The sequence below is a fragment of the Leucoraja erinacea genome, chromosome 18, assembly GCF_028641065.1.
Source record: "Leucoraja erinacea ecotype New England chromosome 18, Leri_hhj_1, whole genome shotgun sequence".
NCBI lineage: Eukaryota > Metazoa > Chordata > Chondrichthyes > Rajiformes > Rajidae > Leucoraja > Leucoraja erinaceus.
In genome coordinates this window covers 18,121,129-18,147,867 of record NC_073394.1, presented here as the reverse complement: position 1 = coordinate 18,147,867, position 26,739 = coordinate 18,121,129, and the positions used below count along the sequence as shown (strand labels likewise).

The 26,739-nt window shown below is 40.6% G+C and overlaps 1 protein-coding gene across 2 annotated transcripts; it reads right to left on the bottom strand.

The window, feature by feature from the left end:
* Window positions 1-362: 362 nt before the first annotated feature.
* tollip (toll interacting protein) lies at window positions 363-26,478 on the bottom strand. 2 transcript variants are annotated; one of them, XM_055649431.1, is made up of 7 exons: window positions 26,306-26,478; window positions 24,201-24,350; window positions 14,532-14,714; window positions 13,466-13,618; window positions 11,003-11,093; window positions 6,326-6,346; window positions 363-4,497 (listed from the first exon to the last, which is right to left on the bottom strand). In XM_055649431.1, exons 1-7 carry the CDS (start codon window positions 26,339-26,341, stop codon window positions 4,283-4,285), a joined length of 849 nt encoding a protein of 282 aa, XP_055505406.1. In that variant the 5' UTR covers window positions 26,342-26,478; the 3' UTR covers window positions 363-4,282. The 2 variants fall into 2 exon arrangements, with proteins under 2 accessions (XP_055505406.1, XP_055505407.1); XM_055649432.1 differs by lacking the exon at window positions 6,326-6,346 and having other exon boundaries at window positions 26,306-26,474.
* Between the last annotated feature and the right edge of the window lie 261 nt (window positions 26,479-26,739).

Sequence of the window (26,739 nt, the reverse complement as noted above, 5' to 3'; positions counted from 1 at the left end):
AGGAGTGCACATCTTTCTCCCATTCTCCTCATTGATTCTAAACATATGAATAACACATATCCCAATCTCGTGCTTAATTCTCTGTCTTTTTATTTATAAATCTTTAAGATTTCCAGCTCTAGTAGTTTTCAGCCTAGTAGACACAAGACCTTCAGTTCAATGACATAAATCCCATTGTGGCTGGGAATCTAAATTTAAGTAATTAAATAAAGCAAATTTGTGGCATTTTGATTTATAATTGGTTGTCCTCCGGGTTAATTTAATAGTTTAACTTGTGAAAACTAGATATTGTAAAATGATGGATAAGTATGCTTGTAGATAAATGAACAATGTTTTGAATAGTAAACCACAAAAGTGAATAATTCCACTCTTCAGAAATCTTTTATTTTGAATGTTTCCTTTAGGTAGTTTTCTGAAAAGTTATAACTAAATTATTGTCATCAACAATTTTAGCTGATGTTTTCTATTTACACACAATGAATTATTTGGCTACCAAATTATCTACCAATATTGTTGAATTGATTTTAAATCTTGGAAAGTCTTAATATTTCTTAATTTACCTTTCCAGTCTGGTTTTTAATGCAACATTTTTAACAATTGTCAAACTGCTAAAAGCTGGATGCAGATGCATAGAAAATTAAAATAAGTTAAGAAGAGCATTAAAGAGAAAAGGCTTTTGCCCAATAAAATTCATTTGCCTCGGGTATGGTTAAATTTGATAGCCAAGAAAGAAGAGTTCACAAACACCAACCCTCCTCCACTCTTGCCTCAGACCAAGCTGTGAATTTGAACGATTATTGCTCTGTTGGATTAATAAATGCTAATGAACCCAAGTGGATTTGTGAACGTGAAGTTCTTGGTCATTTCAGGTGCTGGAACTTTGTTCATAATATCTTGTTTTCATAATATTTATGTCAATTAGTTAACCCAGTTTATGCCTTTGGCTCCTGAGTTCCCTTGTTCTTCTGGGTGTTCACACAATATCCATGCGTTTAGATGGACAAGGGCTGAATAGGGATAGACAGCATGGTTTTGTATGTGCAACGTCATGTCTCATGAATCCGTTTGCGTTTTTTGATGATGTGACCAAAAAGGTTGTTGAAGGCAAAGTTGTAGGCGTATATATGGATTTTAGCGAGGCATTCCAAAAGATCGGCTGCTCTGGAAGGTTAGAACGCACGAGATCCAAGGAGAGAGAGCTGATTGGATAGAAAATTGGTTTATTGGAAGGAAGCAGAGGGTGATGGTGGAAGGTTATTTTTCAGACTGGACGCCTGTGACTATTGGTGTTCCTCAGGTTTCAGTGTTGGGCCCATTGCTGTTTGTCATCTATAACAATGATTTGGATGAGAATATGCATGGTATGTTTAGCAAGTTTGCAGATGATGCAAAAGTGGGTGGTAATATAGATAGTAAATATGGTTATCAAAAATTGCTGTAGGATCTTGATCAGTTGGGCTGAGAAATGTTGATGGAATTTAACACGGAGAATTGTGAGGTGTTCCATTTTGGGGAATCTCAACATGGGCAGGACATACACAGTGAATGGTAGGACTCTAGAGAATGTTGTAAAGCAGAGCAATCTAAGAGTCCAGGTCCATTTTTTCTTGAAGGTGGTGGGTAGATGGGGTAGTCAAAAAGGCTTTCGGCACTTTGGCCTTCATCAGCCAGAGTATTGAATATAGAAGTTGGGGTCATTTTACAGTTGATTTAATACCTTGGTCAGGCCACATTTAGAGTATTGTGTTCAGTTTTTAGCTCCGTTATAGGAAAGATGTCAAGCTGGAAAGGGTGCAGAGAAGATTTACGAGCATATTGCCAGGACTTAAAGGGAGCGGTTGGGCAGGATAGAACTCTATTCCTTGGAGCGCAGGAGAAAGAATCGTGAGAGGGATTAATTGGGTAAATGCAGTTTCTTAACCAGAGGACATAGGTTTAAGGTGAGAGGGCAAAGATTTAAATAGGAACCTGAAGGGTAACGTTTTTACACAAATGGTGGTGGGTATATGGAATGTGCTGCCGAAGGAGGTAGTTGAGGCAGGTACTATCGAATGTGCAAATTGAGTAGTACTATTGAGTTCTGTGAAGATATAGAGGGTTTTAAAAAGATTAGGTTAAGTGAATGGGCAAGCACATGACCGATGGGATATATCGTGGAATTTTTGAGGTGTTCATGCCTTTAAAGTGTTCCTGCGAGTCCTGGACACAAATCACAAATTTGACAAGTAGAAACAAAGACTTAATGTAAAACTAGTCTCCCACCCTGCCTCTTGCAAAGATGCCATTCCCTATGCTCAAATCCTCTCCCTCCACCGCATCTGCTCCAAAGATGAGACTTTCCATTCGAAGACATCCAAAATGTCCCCTTTCTTTAGTTTCTCCCCTTCTGTTATTGATGATTCCCTCACCGGCATCTCTTTTATCCCATACTTCTGCTCTTATACCCTCTCCCAAATAGTTGCCCTGGTCCTCGCTCTTCACCCCACCAGTGTCTGCATTTAACATATCATAGTCTGACATTTCTGTCACCTCCAACTTGATCCCATCAATCACCACCCCTGTCCACCTGCAGAGGCCACACCCTCTGCAACTCCTTGGTTCATTCATCCCTTCCCACTCAAACCATCCCCGCCCCAGGTACTTCCTCCTGCATACGCAGGAGATGTAACACCTGTCCCTATTCCTTGTTCCTCACCTCCATTCACGGACCCCAGCAGTTCTCCCGGGGTCAAGGAAAGAGTGTTCACATCGCAGCCCTCTTTCCACCAAGAATCACAAGACGCCAGTGTATGCAGATGCTGAGAAGCGTGTTCAGCTCTGGCTGAACAATTTCTAATCTTGTGGATGTGGACTCGATAAGAAGCAGTTCCCCCAGGTGAGACGGGTTCAAGTGCACCTCCTCTAACTTAATCTACATCTTGTGTTCTCAATGTGGCCGCCTGTACATTGGCAAGACCAAGCACAGACTAGGTAAAACACTTGTGCCCAACCTATGTCTAGCTATTACTGCTATGCTTTGTCCTACCTCTCTTCTTTTCCAGCTTTGTTCTTTCCCCCACCCCTCCCCACAGTCTGATTCTCATTGCTCTAGCATTGCGTCCTTTGAGCATAAGACAAAGTTCTGGAGGAACTCAGCTAGTCAACATCTGTGGAGTGAATAGACCGACCCTTAGTTGAGGAGAGAAAGTGAAAATATCGGTAGGACAAAGCTTGGCAAATGATAGGTGGATATCGGTGTGAAGAGTTTGCTTGGCATACGGGTGGCGTAAGTGACAAAAACTAGAGGGTAAAAATGAAACGAAACAGTCAGTGTGAAATATAAAAGCAAGTGGGATATGGGTGGAAGGGGTGAGGTGAGAGGGGGATAAAAGGGAAATGAGGGACTTGGTAATGGGAAATGAGTACAAAGTGAGCAATGTAACTGGGGGGTGGGAGTAACTCCTGTGATTGGATGCAAAGGGCAATTTATAGTCAATAGTGCAGCTCCCTGCATTTTCCCTTGGAGTTGTTAGATGGTGAATTCACTAAATTATGTTGTGGTTTGGGGACCTATTCTTGAGCAAACAGTTGAGGATCCTGATAATGACTCCTTATAAGGCTTGCAGAGAGAACCCTCTAATTACTAGTCAAGCTTATCTCCTTTGAGACTTCTATTATTACAGCATCTTCAGATGTGTGTTACAAGGCTGTGGGGTTGTTTACTGAAGTTCTTCACTGATTTTAGGATTTAGAGTCATGAACATGGAAATAGGCTCTTTGGCCCAAAGTGCCTTGGCCGACCAAGGTGCCCCATTCACAAGTTTTAATTTCCCCACTACCATTCAATCCCCATCCCCAAACAATTTTGCTTTATTGTGGCAGTTGTAAGTAATTAAGATGACTATTTAACTCAATGGTATATTTCCAACTAATATACATTTTAAATAAACTCATAACAATTGTCAGTTAAAGCATTTGACAGCTGAACAATGTACACATAATGCTGCAGAATACATGACAGGCCCATTGCAAAAACATAAGCATCAAGTTAAAGCTCTGTGGGGAACCTTCCAATAAGCAATATGCACAAGGCAATTTCATCTGCATTTCTGATCTTAAACATATGCACTAAGATTATGGAATGCTTTTCATGTTTAATACAGTTACAAACTTTGTACAATGTGCTGATTACTGGACACGTGCATTCTTAAACCAGATATATCTGCAGAGAGAAAGCTCAAAGTCTTTGATGCAGAAATACTTAGGTTATGATGGGGTCTTGGCAACATTGACTGCACATATTCTACGATTCTTCATTCATCTGAAGCAAGGAATTAATTGCTGCATCCTTGTTGCCTGCCTGTGCTTCCAACACTGAGCGGATCACTTCTCTGTCCATGTTGGGGAACATGTCCTGAATGGATTTCAGATCTTCCTCACTGTACAAACTTTGTGGAGCAGAAATCTGTGTTGGTGCTCCAACGGGGATCATTCCTTGTGTGTAGACAGTTGGCACACCTAGTAAATTTAAGAATATTTAATACAACATGCCAAAAATCTGGAGTCAATGATTAGTATAACAATGATATGGACGATGGCTTAGCATGCAATATACCAGCCGTAGCAAAATGACATTCTGTACATAGATAGCTTACCAAATGTGGAATTATAGGGGGAAACTAATCCTATAATAATATCACATTGAATTACATTTACTGCATATACCTGTACGGGTAAACTGTTTATAGTGCTGGTAAGAATTAACACTTCCAAGATAAATTATAAATTAGGATTTTTTTGATGGAATTGCTTGTACTGGACATCAAACTTTACAATTTTGTCTAATATCCTGTTCATGGAAATTAAAATGATCAGTATGTTTTTTTAGTGTAATTTTAAATTACAATAATATTCTTAAAATCAGGGATTTCTGGGTAGTATTATTAATAGCCAAAAAAGGGGTAGTAGCCCGTTGTTACCCTAGAAATAAATGGTATGCTTTGTCAATGAAACAATTTCAATACACTAATACCTCAGAACACTCTTGGTTCCGGAGTTTGTCCAATCACATGTATCCTTAATACCTTTTCAATAAAGACATGTTCTGATAGTGTGCTGCTGCACTGGAAACATGGGATAAATTTGTGCTGTAGAAAACTGGTGTTCCTACAGTAAAATGGTGATCACATTGCCACCAAGCTTTGTATGGAGTGAGTCCTTAGGTCAACAGGCAGAGATTTGCCTGTGAGGGCTGGGTCAGACTAGCTGTGTCTTCATGACTGTGATACTGTCCAGCTAAACCGAGGGATGGGCAGGATATGGTTGGAACATCAGCTTCCATTATCGCCATGAGAAAGAGCGTCTGATCCAGTTGGTCTGACAACATACTGAACAGAAGATGTCAGTCACCAGCAATGCCCACATTTATCTTACTGATCTGAGTGCCGCCATTAATTCTGCATCTCAATGCTGAGTAACTAAATGACCAACATGAGGCAGCAATTGCATATTGCCTTGGTGGTTCACTTCACACTGAGTCAGGAAGCAAGAATCATTTTAACCATGTTACTGGTGGGGATGTGCCAGCTGAGGGCTGTGTGCTCAACCACATTGCTGTTGGAGAAGAGATTCATACCATTCAGACACTGCAGCAATAACTTCCACTTGTATAATTATCCCTTTACCAGTTAATCCACTAATGCTCAAGCTGTTGGGAATGCATCCTGAGGGTTAAGTGATGTACCCATAAACTTTTTTTGACAAAGCAGCCTGAAATTTTACAAGTGATTCATGTACTTTACTGGTATATCAATAACATGTAGCACTTCTGAAAGTTAATTAACACAGGCTGTTTATTTAATACAGTCATTCTGACAAGTTAAACTACATTTGACCAACTGAATAATTTTGTGCACAAGTATTCACAGAAATGGCACGAATTCAAATTGTCTGTTATGCCAGTATAAATCCCATAAAACTACAAATGTATCTGATGGTTTTAAAAATAGCACCTCTATAAATCAATACTAGGTGTATTTAAACAACTTTCAAGTAAGGGAGGTTTTTGTGCAAGTTTTATTTGGTAGTGAAGTGAGGAATATGTTTATAAAATGTGCCCCTATTATGTGAGCAAAACATGTTGCCTGCAATATAGGCAGGTGTGTAGATTTAGTTTGCAAAGCACAAAAATATTATCAATACCAAATTAGTTAGATCGTAAGCCATCCTTCATTTACTGATAAACGGCAAATATTATGCAACAGCCACTTTAAAGTACAGAGCAAATGCACATTGAAGGTGTTCATGCAAAGATTTTAGTCTGTGAGAAAATTCTCTCAAAACTTACCCAGTGCAAAATACTCAAGCCCTGAAGTAGGAAATTTAAAGCAGCAAAACACCAAGGAGGAACATTAATAACATGTCAGAAAATTCTGAGTTTATTAGTAAGCTAGCAAAACAAGTATTATAAACGATTGTACTCAACAAGCCACAACACCCAATATTTCATGCGCTGCAGATTCTAATCCTCTCATTTCTACGCAAATATTAAAATATGCATTGTAAAAGTGCTATGGACAAGAAAGGATTTCAAATGGTAACTGGATGACAGTGAATAGTAGGTTAAACATTGTAATCTATATAACTTCTAAAATATAGATGGATCAGAAATATGGAGCTTAGTTAAGAACATTTTGTTAAGTATGCAAACATTAAATGACTACTTGCCCAGCTTAAATAACCTGGTGTATGTTACATAATACAAAAGCTGAGAAAAAATATTTTATAAACCTACTCTAACTTTAATAAAATGGGCACAGTAGGATGACCAAAACAAATTTTAACCATTAAGTAAATGTAAATTGAATCATTACATGTTATTGCTGCTAATGAAGAATTTTTACCATTAGAAATTACAGGCAACTGGCAGGATATATCTGGCCTCCTTAATCTCTATAACTAGAACATCCTGCCGACTCCAATATTGCTCCCTGACTCACAGCCTTAAATGCATATCATTCTACATAAGACTAAACTGAATGACAGCAGAACCATAGACACTGACACATAAATATCATTACCAAATCTACACCAATGAATATGCCAAGCAAATATAAGGACAAAGAATAAGAGGCACTGGGTCCTCGTCGTGAAAATATTGTTAAAACAAAAATGTTGGGCCAATTAAGTTGATGCATCACACCCAACCTACATGACAACTAAAACAAAAATCAGAGCTATTTCTACCGCTCCCTGGGCTATAGGCAATACTTGTAAGGATAGCAGAGGCAAAAACTAAAGCCGCAAGCAGCTAACTATTCCAAAGTTAACAGGTGAAATAGAGATTATGGTTATATTTTAATGCATACATTCTCTCATTCAGAGCACAACAGTGGCTTATCTTTCAGTTTAACAGGCCAAGAGATTCCAAATATGGCACAATATCCCTTACCCCTACCTCCTTTGGCTGTACCAGCTCTCCTCTTCCTTTCTCAACAGGAAGATTCCTGATGTACAGTTTACCAAAAATATGGTAGTTGCTAAGTCTGCTGGTAGCAGGAGTTGATCTCTAGTGCAAAGGCCAAGAGATTCAGAGATCTAGAGTTCAATGCAATAACTAAGGGCCACTCTGGAAATTTAAAGGCCAGTAGTTCAACAATCAGTGCACACCTCCAACCAGCTTACCCACCTTGCAATCTATTGGCAGGCTATATCATCTTGCTTGATATGATTTACGAGACCTTCTCCTGCCCCTGCCACATCCCAACTCTTACTGGATTCCTCCTTTCAAACCTCTGCAATCTCCAAAGTTAATTATTTCAAAGCTTTCTGGGCTGATTTTCCATGTTTATCCTAGTTTTGTTCACCTATCACCTGACCTCACAACGGAATTTGTTGATAAGCGTTCATTTTTTTAAAGGACCTAGGGATGTGTTTCTATGTTAAAAGTATTCACATAAATGTTTGATCACAGCAGTAAATAGCCATTGCAGTCTCACATCTCACTTTCAAATTTGTATCTAAGTATGTATATCCGTCAAAAATTTGTTTTTGTTAAATTTCTTGCATGATCTGAGATCTTAGACAATAGGTGCAGGAGTTGGCCCTTTGAGCCAGCACTGCCATTCAATGTGATCATGGCTGATTATCCCCAATCAGTACCCATTTCCTGCCTTCTCCCCATATCCCCTGACTCCGCTATCTTTAAGAGCCCTATCTAGCTTTCTCTTGAAAGTATCCAAAGAACTCCACAGACTCACAACTCTCTGTGAGAAAAAGTGTTTCCTCATCTCCGTTCTAAATGGCCCCTGGTTCTGAACTACCCCAACATCGGGAACATGTTTCCTGCCTCTAGCGTGTCCAAACCCTTAATAATCTTATATGTTTCAATAAGATCCAATCTCATCCCTCTAAACTCCTGACTATACAAGCCCAGCCGCTCCATTCTCTTGGCATATGACAGTCCCACCATCCTGGGAATTAACCTTGTAATCCTACACTGCACTCCCTCAATAGTAAGAATGTCCATCCTCAAATTAGGGGACCAAAACTGCACACAATACTCCAGGTGTGGTCTCACTAGAATCCTACATAACTGCAGAAGGACACTTTGCTCCCATACTCAACTCCTCTTGTTATAAAGGCTAACATGTCATTCGCCTTCTTCACTGCCTGCTGTTCCTGCATGCTTACTTTCATTGACTGATGAACAAGGACCCCCAGATCTCATTGTACTTTCCCTTTTCCCAACTTGACACCATTTAGATAGTAACCTGCCTTCCTGTTTTTGCTACCAAAGTGGATAACCTCACATTTATCCACATTAAACTGCATCTACCATGCATCTGCCCACTCACCCAACCTGTCCAAGTCACCCTGCATTCTCATAGCATCCTCCTCAGTTCACACTGCCACCCAACTTTTGTGTCATCTGCAAATTTGCTAATGTTACTTTGAATCCCTTCATCTAAATCATTGATGTATATTGTAAATTGCTGCGGTTCCAGCACCGAGCCTTGCAGTACCCTACTAGTCACTGCCTGCCATTCTGAAAGGGACCCGTTAATCCCTACTCTGTTTCCTGTCTGAAAACCAATATTCTATCCATGTCAGCAATCTCCCCCCAATACCATGTGCCCTAATTTTGCCCACTAATCTCCTATGTGGGACCTTATCAAATGCTTTCTGAAAGTCCAGGTACACTACATCCACTGGCTCTCCCTTGTCCATTTACCTAGTTACATCCTCAAAAAATTCAAGAAGATTAGTCAAGCATGATTTCCCCTTCGTAAATCCATACTGACTCGGACCGATCCTGTTACTGCTGTCCAAATGTGCCGCTATTTCATCTTCTATAATTGACTCCAGCATCTTCACCATCACCGATGTCAGGCTAACTGGTCTATAATTCCCTGTTTTCTCTCCCACCTTTCTTAAAAAGTGGGATAATATTAGCTACCCTCCAATCCACAAAAATGCCAATTCTGCCCTCTACTGTTGTAAAAGAATGAGATGAGATGAGCAAAGCTAATCAGTCAGTTCTTTCCTGCTATGTGGCGCTTAAACTAGCAGGGCAGATTTCTGCAGAGCTCCAACAATCAAAGTTGCAATAAGTTTGTTACCTTTTCAATCATTATATTCTTGGCAACTGGAAAATTACATTACATTTTAATTGAAAGTTCAAAAAAAATAAAAAAAGGTAAATAGACAAAAGATAATGACAATTCAAAACAGAAAACACATTTTATACCAGATCCTGTAATATTTAAATGGGTGCCTCTAACAAATTTCAGACTGGTTCTAGAAATTATAGAAAATTTCAGACTGGTTCTAGAAATTATAGGATTACTATATCACTAGGATTACAGCCCCAACCTCAACTTGAATTCACTCTTTCTCCCCACTTATGATACTGAATTTGGCATTACAAGTAATTAGGATTTCTACAGTTCATTCTGCTCAATACTGTACAGACTGAATGCCTGGCGTGAAAAAATATTCCCAGTTAGCTGAAGGACATGGTCATGAACAAAACAAATATGGATAGGAAAGATGATGCTAAATCAAAACTAATTAAACAAACACAATTTTAACTAACACCAACATCCAAACAGACAAGAAGAAAACAAAATGGCATGAGAATTTAAATTTAAGATGCTGTCCCATTTATCCCCAATCTCCTGAACACAGACGCTCATGGTGAGGATCTTTCCACGAGCATTGTCATCTTTTGGCACTTCCTTCAATACTTGAATCCCACGCACACTAGAGCCCTTTATGCCACAGTTCATAAATTAAATGAATTCAAATATCAAGAACAATTAGAAAGGAACTTTAGTTTGATTTTGCCCACTTGCCAAATCCACATAGGCGGCATGAAGCTCATACTGCTTCTACTTCCTCGACTGAGAAACATACAAATGAAATTCAGGAAATTAATCTGAAATCTTCCAGGTTGATGCACATTTGGGGAAAAGACACAGATGGGAGAGTTAACAGGAAGAAATTAACTAAACATTATTTTGTATTTTAAGCAGTAAACCTAGTTTAGTCCATTGTCTGGGACTGGAAGATATAATTTCAATTAATGCAGGCAAAGATTTATTTCCTGTTATGAAGCAAGTGTCTTGTGTGAACTGCTTTTGTGGATGAGGGCTATGTCTGCAAGGTGGATAATTACAAAACTGGGTCAGGAAGGAGACCTTTCAAGTTGTAGTGAGCAGTATGGTGTAAAGGAACAGTTTACTGCAAAGCAGGTTCATAATCGGGAGTGCACTTGTAATCCAGAGGGTTTGTAATTGGAAAACTATAGAATTACAGTAGTGGGAGGGGTACGGATCAATGAACTGATCAATATTCTGATCAATGAAAGATATAATACAGGAGCATTGAGGAATAAGATTAAAGATCCAAACTTAAACAATGTTCATAAATAATTTTAAGATGGTTACTTGAACCATGCACATCTTGCAGGATACAAACATGTTGGGAAATTACAATAAGAATTTGAAAGGTTTAACTATACCTGTAATTGGCACATATCCTAATCCCTGTTGATACACAGTAGGCATCAGCACTACTGGCTGTGGTTGGACCAACATATTTGGTGGCAGTGTCTGTTGGAAAAAACAAAGAAAGCATGAATTCCAGGAGTGCAGTATCTTCCTCCCAAAGTTGTAAACTTAAAAGAATTAAAAGAAGATTCAAAAGTTAATTCTCAAATTATCCCACACAACCTTTCTTTCAACTGCATCGGTATTATGCAGTAGAATTGTTTTCTAAATGGAAAGGAACAAAACTTAGAGCAACATCTCAGAGCAAATTCTGCGTATGAATGTATCCAAGAATGCTAAATTGAATTTAATTGTTTTGCACCACTCCTGCCTGGCCTCCCATGATCTATCCTCTAAATTAGGTAATCTATGCCCTGATCAATAACCGAGGCTCTCACTTAACTTTTTTTCTCTGTTGCCAGCCGGGCAACCTAGGCAGCTTTTTAGGTTGCCAAATTACAGTTTAGGTGATCATTTAAGCCGGTTTGCATGGCACGTGCGATAATGTGCTCGGACGAAGTGCGTAGTTACCAGTCGGAATTATGGTCAATGAAGCATTCACATATTATTTCTGCTTCAAATAAAGTCACAAACTAAACATATTCACGAATCAAGACATGATATATACCACAATGACATGCAGCAAAATTACAATACAATATCTCATCTCTTTTTACACGTAGCAATGAATGCAATTTCTATTATTTCTTTCCACTTCCAAACAAAATCTGGTTGGATTATTCAGCGTATGATCAACCTCGGTGAGACCAAGTGCAGGCTTGGCAATCGCTTTGCACAACACCTCAACTCAGTTCGCAATAACCAACCTGATCTCCCGGTGGCTCAGCACTTCAACTCTCCCTCCCATTCCGAATCCGACCTTCGTGTCCTTGGCCTCCTCCATGGCCAGAGTGAGGCCCACTGCAAATTGGAGGAACAGCACCTCACATTTCGCTTGGGTAGTTTACACCCCAGTGGTATGAACATTGGCCAGTGAGCTTAACATCTGTAGTTGGAAAGTTACTAGAGAGTAAACTGAGGGATAGGTTGTACATGCAATTGGATGGGCAAGGGCTGACTAGGGATAGTCAGCATAGTTTTGTGCGTGGGAAGACGTGACTCACAAATCTGATTGATTTTTTTGAAGACGTGACCAAAAAGGTCGATTAGGGCAGAGCTGTAGATGTTATGTACATGGATTTCTGTAAGGCGTTCGACAAGGTTCCGCATGGTAGGCTGCTCTAGATCCAAGGAGAGATAGCGGAATGGATAACAAATTGGCTCCATGGAAGGAAGCAGAGGGTGATGGTGGAAAGTTCCTTCTCGGACTAGAGGCCTGTGACTAATGGTGTGCCTCAGAGTTCGGTGCTGGGCCTGCACTTGCTTGTCATCTATATCAATGATTTGGATGAGAACATACAGGGCAAGATTAGCAAGTTTGCTGATGATGCAAAAGTTAGTAGTTTTGCAGATAGTGAAGATAGTTGTGAAATATTGCAGCAGGGTCTGGATCGATTGGGCAGGTGGGCGGAGGAATGGTGGATGGAATTTAATACAGAAAAGTTTGGGGGTGTTGCATTTTGGGACATCGAACAACTGCAGGACCTACACAGTAAATGGTAGGCCTTTGGGTAGTGTTGTAGAGCAGAGGGATCTAGGAGTACAGGGGCATGATTCCTTCAAGGTCGAGTCGCAGGTAGAAAGGTGGTCAAAAAGGCTTTTGGCAATTTGGCCTTCAGCAGTCAGAGTATTGAATATAGAAGTTGTGAGGTCATGTTGCGGTTGTATAATAAGTTGGAGACCGCATCTAGAATATTGTGTCCAGTTCTGGGCACCATGTTTTTTGGGAAATATTGTCACGCTTGAAAGGGTTCAGGAAAGATTTACGAGGATTTTGCCAAGACTAGAGGGTGTGAGCTATAGGGAAAGGTTGAGAAGGCTGGGTCTCTATTCCATGGAGCGCAGGAGGATGAGGGGTGATCTTATAGAGGTGTACAAAATCATGAGAGGAAAAGATCGGGTAGATGCGCAGAGTCTCTTGCCCAAAATAGGGGAATCGAGGACCAGTGGTCATAGGTTCAAGGTAAGGGGGAAAAGATTTAATAGAAATCTGAGGGGTAACTTTTTCACACAAAGGGTGGTGGGTGTATAGAACAAGTTGCCAGAGGAGGTAGTTGAGGCTGGGACTATCCCATCATTTAAGAAACATTTAGACAGGTACATGGATAGGACAGGTTTGGAGGGATATGGACCAAGCGCAGGCAAGTAGGACTAGTGTAGCTTGGGACATTGTTGGCAAGTTGGGCCGATGGGCCTGTTTCCACACTGTATCACTCTGTGACTCTAATCACCATCCTATCGGTGAAGACATTCCTTCTCAACAAAACCATACAACATGTTTAAAGTAAAAGTGAAAAGATTTAGGTTTCACTTACTGCATATGACATAACAAGGTTAATCATTCCTTCTTTGTCATCACCCTGTCTCCCACTAAGGCTGTACCATTCATCCACCACTTTCCCTTCTTTTAGCGATTCTGGGATAGTTATGTGAGTCCAGGCAATTCTGTCATCCATGGAGAAAGCTCGCTATAAGTATAAAATATGTGTTTAATAAAATATATGCCAATGAAATTAAAGGCAAGTTTTAAAGTTAATCAGTCAGTAAAGTTTTTTCAAAGATTGGAATTCAATAGAAGCAAGATTAAATTAAAATGTAACCATGTTCCTACATCTGTTGTACATGCATAGATTTTGTAAAATTCTGCTAAGCACATAAAATTTATTTAGCTGAAATCCATCTTTCCAACCTGGGCAATTTCAAATACAAGCTGGTCTAGGGTTTACTTGAAATGTATTTACACAGGCACCCTATCATATTGGTTTCAGAACTGTACCTTCAGATTAGAAAATCCAATGGGTCCATTCTGCTACTTAAAGGCGAGAAAGAACAACCTGGAAATTATAGATCAGTTTGCCTAATATCGGAAAATGGGAATGTTCTGCAAAAAGTGACAACCACTTTGAAAATGTTAATCTTACCAGTGGAAACCACCATTTATGTGTAAAAACACAAAATTCTTTCCAACTAACGAGTGTGGCAAGGTACGAGATAAACACCTTCATATGAGACTGTTAACTTCAATTAAGGGAAGACATTGTATTCATCGTATTAATGAAATTACATATGTTTGAATAAAAAGACACCTATCCAAACTGGTTAATGGCAAAAATGATTGAGTAAGCACCATCAACAAAACCATTACGAGGAGTATTTAGGTTGAACACCGATTTTCCGGCAATTGATGCCCCGGCCCCCATCCATAATCCAGACAAAATTACGAGAACTAGGTTGAAATACTATGAGCGGCTATAGATGGCATTGCGCGTGGTGAATGCTCTTTTCGGTTGTGTCCCTCTGTTGTGAAAGAAAAAAACTACGCTCTCGATATTCTCTCCTGTCTTGCAAAGACAATACAGTAAACTTTGTTAAGAAACTCACCTCATCAAATATCTCTAGATAAAATGAATCAACCCCAGGTGGCACAGTGCACTGTATAACTTTGTTCCATCTTGGGTTTTTTGCCCCATTGTGAGCTGTAGGTGTCTCATATACAGCATATCCAAGACGCATTCTGCAATACGGATCCATGCGTGTCATTCCATAGTTTTTTGCCAGTTTTGCCTGGGGAAATTGCATGTAAAATTAGATAAAATATAACATGTTTCATCAAAAAGTTGCACAAATTCTAGTATCGCTGACGCCAACACAGGCTAAGACTTTACTGCATGAAATTCATTGCTCATATAGATCCAAATCAGGGCTTGCACCGTAAAGCATAATTTTGCAATTGTGTCATCATTAAGGGGCACATAATTTGCAGGCTACAAGTAGATAGCTTTCCTATTAAAGTACAAAGTACTTTGGCCATTGTTTCAAACAAAAGCAGAAATTGGGTAATGCAATTCCATATATTAATGAATAGCATGCACGGTGGTAACAGACCAATGGTGGATGCGATCTCGCTGGCTCTCCCCTCCGCTCTGGACCACTTGGACAACAAAAACTCATATGTCAGACTATTATTCATTGATTACAGCTCGGCATTTAATACAATCATCCCCTCCAAGCTGGTTACCAAGCTCTCAGATCTGGGTCTCTGCGCATCCCTCTGCAATTAGATCCTCGACTTCCTCATCCACAGACCACAGACTGATCTTATTGGAGGAAATGTGTCAGCATCGATAATGAACAGCACGGGAGCACCCCAAGGCTGCGTGCTCAGTCCCCTGCTGTACTCACTCTTTACTCATGACTGTGTAGCCGGTCATAGTGTGAACACCATCATCAAGTTCGCCGACGACACCACTGTTGTGGGACGTTCCCATTTTTCGATGTACACTGATGGAGTCAGAGTATAGAATAGAGATCGACGAATGAACAAATGGTGGCAGCACAATAATCTGGCCCTCAACACCAACAAAACCAAGGAACTGATTGTGGACTTTGGAAGAGGTAGGATGGGGACCCACAGCCGTTTATATCAACGGGTCGATGGTGGAGAGGGTCAAGAGCTTCAAATTCCTGGGCGTGCATATTTCTGAAGATCTCTTCTGGTCTGAGAACGCTGATGCAATTATAAAGAAAGCATATTAGCACCTCTACTTCCTGAGAAGATTACGGAGACTTGGTATGTCAAGGAGGATTCTCTCTAACTTCTACAGGTGCACAGTAGAGAGCATGCTGACCATTTGCATCGTGGCTTGGTTCGGCAACTTGAGCGCCCAGGAGCAGAAAAGGCTACAAAAAGTAGTAAACAGTCCATCATCGGCTCTGACCTCCCTACCATTGAGGGGATCTATCGCAGTCACTGCCTCAAAAAGGCTAGCAGTATCATCAAGAACCCACACAATCTTGGCCACACACTCATCTCCCTGCTACCTTCAGGTAGAAGGTACATGAGCCCGAGGACTGCAATGTCCAGGTTCAGGAACAGCTACTTCCCCACAGCCATCAGGCATTAAACTCAACTGAAACAAAACTCTGAACATTAATAGACCATCATCTGTTTATTTGCACTTTATCTGTTTATTTATTCATGTTATATACACACATGAAATATATATTCATATAATGGCATATAGACACACTGATCTATTCTGTATTCATGCCTACTATATTCTGTTGTGCTCAAACAACGCAAGAATTTCATTGTCCTATCTAAATGGCGTCAAGTTGGGAAAAGGAGAAGTACAATGGGATTTGGGGGTCCTTGTACATCAGTCTATGAAAGTAAGCATGCAGGTATAGCAGGCAGTGAAGAAAGCGAATGGCATGTTGGCCTTTATAACAAGAGGAATCTAATATAGGAGCTAAGAGGTCCTTCTGCAGTTGTACAGAGCCCTAGTGAGACCACACCTGGAGTATTGTGTGCGGTTTTGGTCCCCTAATTTGAGGAAGGACATTCTTGCTATTGAGGGAGTGCAGCGTAGGTTTACAAGGTTAATTCCCGGGATGGCGGGACTGTCGTATGCTGAGAGAATGGAGCAGCTGGGCTTGTACACTCTGGAGTTTAGTAGGATGAGAGGGAATCTCATTGAAGCATAAGATTGTTAAGTGCTTGGACACACTAGAGGCAGGAAACATGTTCCCAATGTTTGGGGAGTCCAAAACCAGGGGCCACAGTTTAAGAATAAGGAGTAAGCTGTTTAGAACGGAGACGAGGAAACACTTTTTCTCACAGAGAGTGGTGAGTCTGTGGAATTCTCTGCCTCAGAGGGCGGTGGAGGCAGGGTCTCTGGATGCTTTCAAGAAAGAGCTAGATAGGGCTCTTAAAAATAGTGGAGTCAGGGGATATTGGGAGAAGGCAGGAACGGGGTACTGATTGGGGATGATCAGCCATGATCTCATTGAATGGCGGTGCTGGCTCGAAGGGCCAAATGGCCTGCTCCTGCACCTATTATCTATCTGGGACACATGACAATAAACACTCTTGAATCTCTTTTTGTTGGAGGTAGATAGTGAATAAAAAACAGTAAAGAAGTGGGGACAATTAAATCTTGCTACATAATATTAAAATGTTTCAAACCTAAGCACAATGTTGCAATTAGTCATAGACTGCTCACTAAATGTCGTCATCACCATAACAGACATCCAAATGTCAGCTTTTCCGAATCATTGAGCAGTCAAGAAAAACATTTTCTGATATCAAAAAATGTGGCTTTGTTGATAACAGATGGGGAGGAAAGTAGATAGTTGGGCGACAGAGGGCACAATAAAAGTGGGATAAATTTAGCCAATTTTCAACTGGAAAAACAAACATGATTTCTTTCTAATCTTTCATTTAATTACATTTGTGAAAATCTATGGATGATTTTTCCTAATATAAGCTTTTTGATTTTAAGTTCGCAGTTCATGTGGGATCATTTTAAATGTGAACATTCAACACAAGAAGGCAACTATGAGTCTCTATTGAGAATACCAAGAATTCTTCTCCACTCTCATTTTTGGCACCTTTAACTGACAATCAGGATGTGAAAAATCGAATAATCTGATTGGATCCTCACTAACAATTTGAATTAGTAGGCATTTTCAATTAAGCAAATAAATCTTGTGCAAAAATCAAATTGCTAGTGGAACAGGCAACATCTGTGGAGCGAATGCACAGGTGATGTTTTGGTTCGGCATCTATCTTCACTCTGATGGAGAATAGGGCATCAGATAAGGATAAAGGAGTAACATGCAGCCAGAAGGTTTGCATTTCTTCTGACGCCCTTTTGTCTCCATTTCACTTCTACCTTTGATACTTACTCCACCATCTACCATTCTCCACCCTCACCTGCATCCACCGATTGCTTGCCATACATGGCCGCCACCTTCCTTCCCCACCCCACCTATCCCACTTAGACCCTTACAATTTGCCTACCAGAAGGGCTTCACAGAAGACGTCATCTCCCTTGCACTACATTCAGCCCTGATCATTGACAGTAAGAGAACATTTATTTCAGGATGCTATTGATTAACAACAATTCAGTCTTCAACATCATTATACCAAATAAGCCTATAGTTACAATCCTGGTCCTTGGCCTTATTTCCTTCATTGGCAGTTGGCTTCTGGACCTCAGTCAGTTAGAATTGGACATAACATTTCGCCCATTTTGATCCTCAACACTGGCGCCCTTCAGAGTTGTGCGATCAAGCCTTCCTCAATTCCTGGATGACCAATCGCCATCTCAACCTCAAGAATGTGCCACCAAAATGCTGTAGACTCGTTTCCTGTCCCTCCTGAGGTCCAATTTGGCTGCACAGTCATGAGTACAATAAGGAGTTAATGAGGTACATTACTACATTTCCACAGCGACAGCCTCGGATGCAACGGGTTGGCTACCATCACTGTCAAATCAGCCTTTCTAAGGGAAAACAATTGGCCCGGATAGAGTCCCTAGCCACAATCTCAGGATCTGTGCGTACCAGCTGGTAGGAGTATTTGTAAACATCCTTAACCTCTTCCCATTCCATTTTGAGATTCCCACTTGTTTTAAGACCACTATTATCAATTTAAAAAAAAAGGAAGGTAGCATGTTGCATGGGCAGAAATCCCGGGGGGTGGGGGGTAGGGGGTGGCGGGGGCACGTCCCCCTATTGTTTTGAGAAGTGGGGGACAATTTCCAATTGTGTTTTGACCTTCGTATTACTGAAGGTATTCACGGAGAATTTCTTAAAACTGTCTGATGTGGGTACAATTACCATTTGTAATTAGTACAATTACCATTTGAACTATTTGGATGTATTGGTGGATGGGAAAGATTTAAACAGGTATCAGATTTAAATAGGTCAGGTCATTAAGGGCTCCGGTCGAACGGCTTTCCTGGCTGGCTTGCAGGTAAGTCCCCCCATTCACTATCACTCACGTTTCGTATTTTTCCCCCATCTCTCTCTTCATCCTCCCTCGAGGTTGGTACTTCTGTTTGCCTTTATTTGCTTCAGTTTTATTTGTTTAAGTGTTATTTATCACATTGTAGGTTTTAAAAGATTCAAGCAGGTATCAGACGCTTTCTAAGGGCTGAAAGCCCGTTCACAGGACTTTCATTGCCCGGTATTCTTGCCACTGGCATGTTGAAATAGCTGCAGTCCAGTAGCTCTGATGACCACCATCATGAAGTACTGAGAGGCTGTTCATGGCTCACTTAACACCAGCCTCCCAGACAGCATTAATCCACTGCAATATGCCTAGTCGCAATGAGTCCACAGCTGACCCAGTCTCACTGGTGCTACGCTCATCACATCTAGATAACAAAGACATCGATGACAGATTCTTATTTATTTACTATAGCTCTGACTTCTGCACCATAATCTTAACCAAACTCCTGACCTAAGAGTCAGTACACCCCTCTGCCCCTAGAACCTTGACTTCCTCACCCATGATAGGCTATAAAACATGCTCCACAATAATTCTCAAGACCAATGCCCCACAAGGATGCATTCTTAGCTCCTTATTGTACTCCCTATAAACTCATGACTGTGCAGCCAAATTACAGGTTCGAAGATGGGACCACTACAATGGGCTGGATTTCCTAGAATGACATGACGGAGTACAGGAAGAAGAAAGAGACCCTAATAACATATGTCAAGAAAGCAACTCTGTCTCAAGGTCAGCAAGACAAAGGAGCTAGTTATTGACTTCAAGAAGCAAGGCAAGCACATGCCACAATTAGCATCAATTGTTCTGAAGTGGAGATGGTTTGGAGGATTACGTTCCTAGGCACAAATATCACCAAACTAACTGTGACTAACCATATTGAAGCTCTGAAGCAAGATAGCACACCCACATCTCTACTTTCTCAGAAGACTAAGGAAGTTTGGCATGTCTCAAATGACACTAACCAACCTCTAGATATGCTACAGAAATCACACTTTTCGGTTACATCACAGCTTGGCTTGGCAACAGCTCTGCTCAGGATGATAAGAAATTTCAGAATTATGGATGTAGCCCAGACCATTACACAGACCAGTTCTCCACACATCGACTCCATTTACTCTTCACACTCCTTTGCGAAAGCAGACCCTAATCAACTATGCTTCTCACCCTGGTTATTCCATCATCTTCCTTCTGCCATTGTGCAGGTTACAAAACATGAAAGGACGTACCACCAGACTCAGGAACAGCTTCTTCCTCGTTGTTATCAGATTACTGAATGGTCCTCCGATAAGATAGGGTGTATTACCAATCTTCCAACCTACCTCATTGCAGAACTTTCATTATTTCTCTGTAACTATAATGCTAGTAACACTACATTCTGCACTATTACCATTTTTTTGCACTATCTTTTGTATTTGCATTTGGTTTGACTATACTCATGTACACTGTGAATTGATTTGACTAGACAGCACACAAAAGCTTTTCACTGTTTCTTGGTGCAGGTGACAATAGCAAAACAATACCAATGTCACCTTTAAGTTCATACATGATACCACTGTTGTCAGCCTGATCAACAACAATGAGATAGTGTACAGGAAAGAGATTGAGAACCTAATCTCTTATTGTCAGGACAATAACCTGGCCCTTAATTCAGCAAACCAAAAGAGCCGATTGTTGACCGAAGGGAGGCAGAGGGTGAACACAATCCTGTTCTATCAACGGAACCCCTGTTGAGATGGTCAACAACTTTAAGTTTCTACCAACATCCTAACCTATCCATTTCACATGGATTCAGTGATCGAGAAAATGCACTAGTGCATTTACTTTCTTACGCATATGAAAGATTTGGCTTGAACACAAGATTCTCTCGAACGTCTATAGATGCATGGCAGATGGTATTCCAACAGTATGCATCTCAGCTTGGTATGCCAACTGCCCAACTGCTCAGCCCTTGAACCTGCAGAGTAGTGAACAAAGCTCAGTTCATCATAACCTGAATGGACTCCTTCCATCCAGTCCATCTTAATGGTACATTGCATCAGGAATGCTGGAAGTATCATCAAGGATGTTTGCCTTGGCCATTCTTTGCTCTTTTTTACCTTCTGGGAGAAGATCCGGGTGTCCAGATTTAAGAACAGCTTCTTTCCCATTGCTGCCCGACTCGGAACCAATCACCTCTTTCACATTCCATTCCCAGAGGTGCTGCCTCTTACTCTTACCTCTATCTCATTGGTTATTTCATTATTGTACTTTAACATTCTTTTGAACAATTTGATTTGTGCACCACAATCTTACACCGTTCTGTTGTTTTGTACTCATAATTGTATTTATTTTTGTTTTATCATCATTGTATATTAACTCTGTGAGCTTCATGTGAACAAGAAATTTCATTGCACCCTGGTGTATATGACAATAAACAAATCTGTATCTCTATCTGGCAGCCTATAGCTATAATAGTATACGTTATTTTGAAACAATCCAAATACCAGCAAATCTCACTATGCCAGCTTCTGAGTTCAAATTCAGTTAATCAATTATCTGCAATAAAAAAATAATCTGGTGATTATGAAACTTTCAGGATGATCTTTCATAAGACAAAATCTGTCTTATGAAAGTAATTTGGAGGCTCATATATTCTGTGGTAATATTCATCTCCAGGTCCTCAACATATTTTGTGCTTCACAAAGCTCAAATCAGAGAGTGATGGAATGCTTTCCACTTTTTTTTAATCAAGATTTCTAACAGCACAAGAAAAATTATTCCATTTGACTAGCAACTTTCCATGTGTAGGAAAGAACTGTAGATGCTGATTTAAACCAAACATAGACATGTCACGCGACGGTTCAAAACGTGACTCTTTCGTTCTCTCCAGAGATGCTGCCTGTACCGACCGCTGAGTTACTCCAGCATTTTGTGTCTACCTGGCAACTTTCCATTATACATTCACGACCACAACCACCCTGCACCCTCTATGATGTCCCCACTATGACAAGATGCAACCCAGCAAGATCTCTTCTGTCAATTTGCAAACCACCTAGACATGGAAGATAGCATTCCTTTAACAATACCAGTTCACAATCCTGGAATTACACATTTGATACCTATGGTAGGAGGGAAAGCATTACAATTTGATTTCAAAGCTCAGGAGCAACATTAACCATGTTAAGAAATGTATTTTGGTGTGTTAATTGTGCCAGCGATGCTGGCATTTTCCCATACCACATATACAATTAAAAAGGAAATATAATACTTTATATGGAGCTTTCCTTGTGTTATTTATTACATACAAATATTCTAAAGTAAACACATGAAAGACATGTCCAAATGCGAGTTCAAAGTGAAAAGAACATCAAGTTGCCAATGCAATCAAATCTTTACTTTAAAAGGTCTTCAGAAAAAAAAATCCACATTTGGTGGTGGGGGATTAGTCAGTTACAGGGCAAGCAAATAAGCACTTCAGTTTTCTGAGTATGCTGATCATCGATCGCTCAGTTATTTTATTATTTTTTAAAATTTTTAAACGGGCTCTTTGAGAAGAATTTCTCAAACATTATTTAAGATCTTTGTGTGGGAGAATTAATCCCAAAACGCTGAATTTTCTGACCAATGTCAAAATCTTCAACATTTAGAAGACATTTGGACAGATAAGTAGAAAGAAAGATTTAAAGCTATATGGGCCAGACATGGGCAAATGGAACTAACCTAGATGGGGCATCTTGATTTGCATGGACAATTTGGGGCAAAGGGCCTGTTTCTCTGTCATTTGACTAAGAATGTAATATCCATATTGGTTTGGGAGTAACTGTTGCAGAAGCTTTGCTTGATTGCATATTGTAGAGGGTATGTCCTGCCCAACTCAAGTGTGCCTTTTTCTTGAAGTTAGATTGGCCTTCCTGAAGATGAACCCACAGAAAGCAACTGGCCCGGACAGAGTCCCTGAGTTCCATCCACTGCAAGAAACAACTAGCAAGATTGTTCATAGTTGCAGCATTCCATGCCTTCTCTAACAAACAAACTTCTTCTTCTTACCTCCATCTCCAAACAATTATATTTACTTGCAAACCCCCAATTCACACGTTTGTAATCTCCTGTTTCAATTATTAGATTGGTGACTTCGTCAACCTCTAAACATAGAAAATAGGTACAGGAGGAGGGCATTCGGCCCTACAAGCCAAACCATTCAGTTCGCCTTTATCTCTACTGTCCGTTACAATGCCATAGCAATTCCTGCTCATCTATCTCACCATTTCTCAGAGAAGGGCCTTTAGACAGCTTTTGGCCTTTTACACTTCAATGATTCCAATGCCTTTAGCTATTTGATGTGCCATGTATTGAAATTCCCACCAACCCTCATAACTATTAAGTTCCTCTTTGGAAACCAATTCTGACTAAATTTTATCCTCTGGCATTTGTGCGCACGATGATTTTTTCAAAAATTAACTTGATATTCATCAGCACAGATTGAAAAATATTTTTCATGGGCTGAAACAGAATTGTTTCTCTTTGGTTGTTTAGCCAGATAAGAATTGATTTTTATTTTTAATATCAAAAATGCAATGTTTAAAATATTTTCTAAACAATCTGCATAATTAATAATTGCTATATAAAAGATTTAGAGACATTACATACTTCAATCCTGGCAGTTCAAAATTCAACTGTTTAAACCACCTTAACACCTTTAAGATTTCTCTTACAATTATAATAATTTGCTCAATTACATTCCTAATTTGCAAAAATAAAGATATTACATTTTGTAACCTTTAAAAGAATCAATTTATATATGTACAATTAAAAGAAACTAATGAGGCAGCCAAATGTCAAAGATGTGGATCGAAAGGGTTTAGAGGGCTATTTCCCAACCACAGGCAAATTGCCCAATTTGCCAAGTTTACTCAAGTTCATCGGAGAAAATTAGTAGGATCTTTAGACAATAACATTAATTTAAGAATTGATCTATTGTATACCATGACAGGGTACCATTACGTTCATAGTCCAGAACAAAAAAGTAACACAAATTAAATTAATTTAATTTGCATTGCAATTCTACAATCGCACACACACACAAGATGAACAGTTAATAAAGACAGTGCAGGAATAGGCAGGTGCAGTTCACCAGCATACAACAAACAACATATGCAGCATTTCAGGACAGTAGATCATTTTTTCATTATTAGCAAATAAGCAGGATTTGCACATGCACCCATGCCCATTTCTGATAGCCAAGCCCAGTTGTGTGCTTTAAAATTATCTACCTGTACCACTGTGATGCTTAGTCTGCCCATGGTAGCTGCATCTGATCCAAACTGTAATTGTTGAGCTGCCTGTGCATCAAGTTGTACTTGTTGCTGCTGCTGTGTTGGTACAATGCGAAGGAAATCTTGAGGCAATTCTCCAATGAACACCTTAAAAAGAGTAACAGTTAAATAATTTAGTTGTTTTCCACATATTCTATAATTAACTGACAGTAAAGCACTTCAATCTGAACACCTCCGTCCTATTTCTCATACCATTTGATTCCTTTAATTTGCCAAAAAAATCAAGTCTGTATATACAAAATGAGTAAAAATCTGCACTGCTCCGCAGATATGAATATCAACAATTAACAAACAATTATTAACAAAATTAATAAAACAAAACAAGTGAAAAGTGGATTTGAGTATACGAGCAGGGAGGTTCTACTGCAGTTGTACAGGGTCTCGGTGAGACCACACCTGGAGTATTGCGTACAGTTTTGGTCTCCAAATCTGAGGAAGGACATTATTGCCATAGAGGGAGTGCAGAGACGGTTCACCAGACTGATTCTTGGGATGTCAGGACTGTCTTATGAAGAAAGACTGGATAGACTTGGTTTATACTCTCTAGAACTTAGGAGATTGAGAGGGGATCTCATAGAAACTTACAAAATTCTTAAGGGGTTGGACAGGCTAGATGCAGGAAGATTGTTCCCGATGTTAGGGAAGTCCAGGACAAGGGGTCACAGCTTAAGGATAAAGGGGAAATCCTTTAAAACTGAGATGAGAAGAACTTTTTTCACGCAGAGAGTGGTGAATCTCTGGAACTCTCTGCCACAGAGGGTAGTTGAGGCCACTTCATTGGCTATATTTAAGAGGGAGTTAGATGTGGCCCTTGTGGCTAAGGGGATCAGGGGGTATGGAGAGAAGGCAGGTACGGGATACTGAGTTGGATGATCAGCCATGATCATATTGAATGGCGGTTCAGGCTCGAAGGGCCGAATGGCCTACTCCTGCACCTAATTTCTATGTTTCTATGTTTCTATGTTTCTAAAAAGTCACATCATATTTCTAAATGACTGACCACAAACACCATCTGTAATTCATAGTTCAAAATTCTGAATGTACGATAGCCCTTTCTGGTTTTTTTGAGTGGCCTATATACAATGATTTCAGTTGATTGACAAGGGTACCAACAGGAACACAAAAGCAAAGCCTCATCACTGACTACTGTCAAAATGAAGTAAGACTGTTCCTCTTTGATGACACTAATCTGGGTGGTGTCATAGATAGTGCACATGGCGGTCACAAATTACAGCAGGATCTTGATCAGCTGGCCAAGTGGGCTGAAGAATGGCTGAAAATTAATGCAGATAAGTGCCAGGTGTCTTGGGAAGCAAAACCATGGCAGGACCTTCACCATGAATGGTATCGCCCTGGTGAGTCTTGTTGTTGAACAGAGGGTTCCCAGAAAAATGCGACACGGGTAGATAAGGTGGTACATTGGCCTTCATCATCACTCATATTTAATAATTTAAAGATGCTGGAAAAGGGGGAAATTCTTTGAACATCATGGATGAAAGCTTTGACAACTGATTCCGGGAACAGCAGATGGGGTAATCGGTCGTGTGATGAAACCGAGGAAAACATTCAATCGCAGCTGACAACAAAATTAAAAACATTCTTAAACACGTGATTGTAAAACGAAAGAGAATTGTGGGGCCTTCGTGAGTTACGTTAGCTTTACAAATATTGGAATCCCGTGATCGTCTCATGAAAATGCCACCTTGGAGTTACCAGGTAGACGGACATAAACCCTTCCCCAGACCGGGTCCGGGTCAGTCTAATTACCAGATTTCATGCCGTTTAAATAACCTAAAAACACACTGGAAGGGACAGCACAGTATTTCACTCAGTGAATTGCAAAACAGCTGTTGGGCGTGAACATGAAGGAAGCGTCAAGCTGCCGAAGCTGCTGCTGCCGCCGCTGCGCCGACTATGGTGCTGCCGAAGCGGCGCTCGGAGCCACAAATGTCCGCTCCTTACCAGGCCGCGGCAGGGGAGAGCGGGGCCGGGCTGGGGAGACGGGTCGCGGGTGGGGTGGGTGTCGGTGACTGACAGCTTACCGGGCCTCTCTGGGTGGCGATGGTAGTGGCCGCCATGTCGGGGAGGCTGTGAGTTTATGCCCTGGTCGGTCCGTCACGCCCGCTCCGGCTGCTGCTGTCGGATTCCTCACAACCGCAAGGTGCGGGCCGCCGTCCGCTCTCAGCCCGCATCCCGCCCCGCTGACGTCAGCGCGCCGAGCGGGCCCCGGCCTTCCGCATTCCGCCTACCTGCCTGCGTGCAGTGCAATGGGTCTGGACTCTATAATCTTTGGTCTGGACGGACGCCCAAGCAAAACGCTCCGAAAACCTTCAGGGAAGTTTTGTCAGACAAACTGACACCTCGACTAGGAGGATGCAATGGCAAGGTTTGGTGGGAGAGATTGGGTTTCGAGAATAGTTTTTTTTTGTGTGTGTGTGTAATACGAGGGAGTGCTGCACCCTCTCTCCCGATGTTG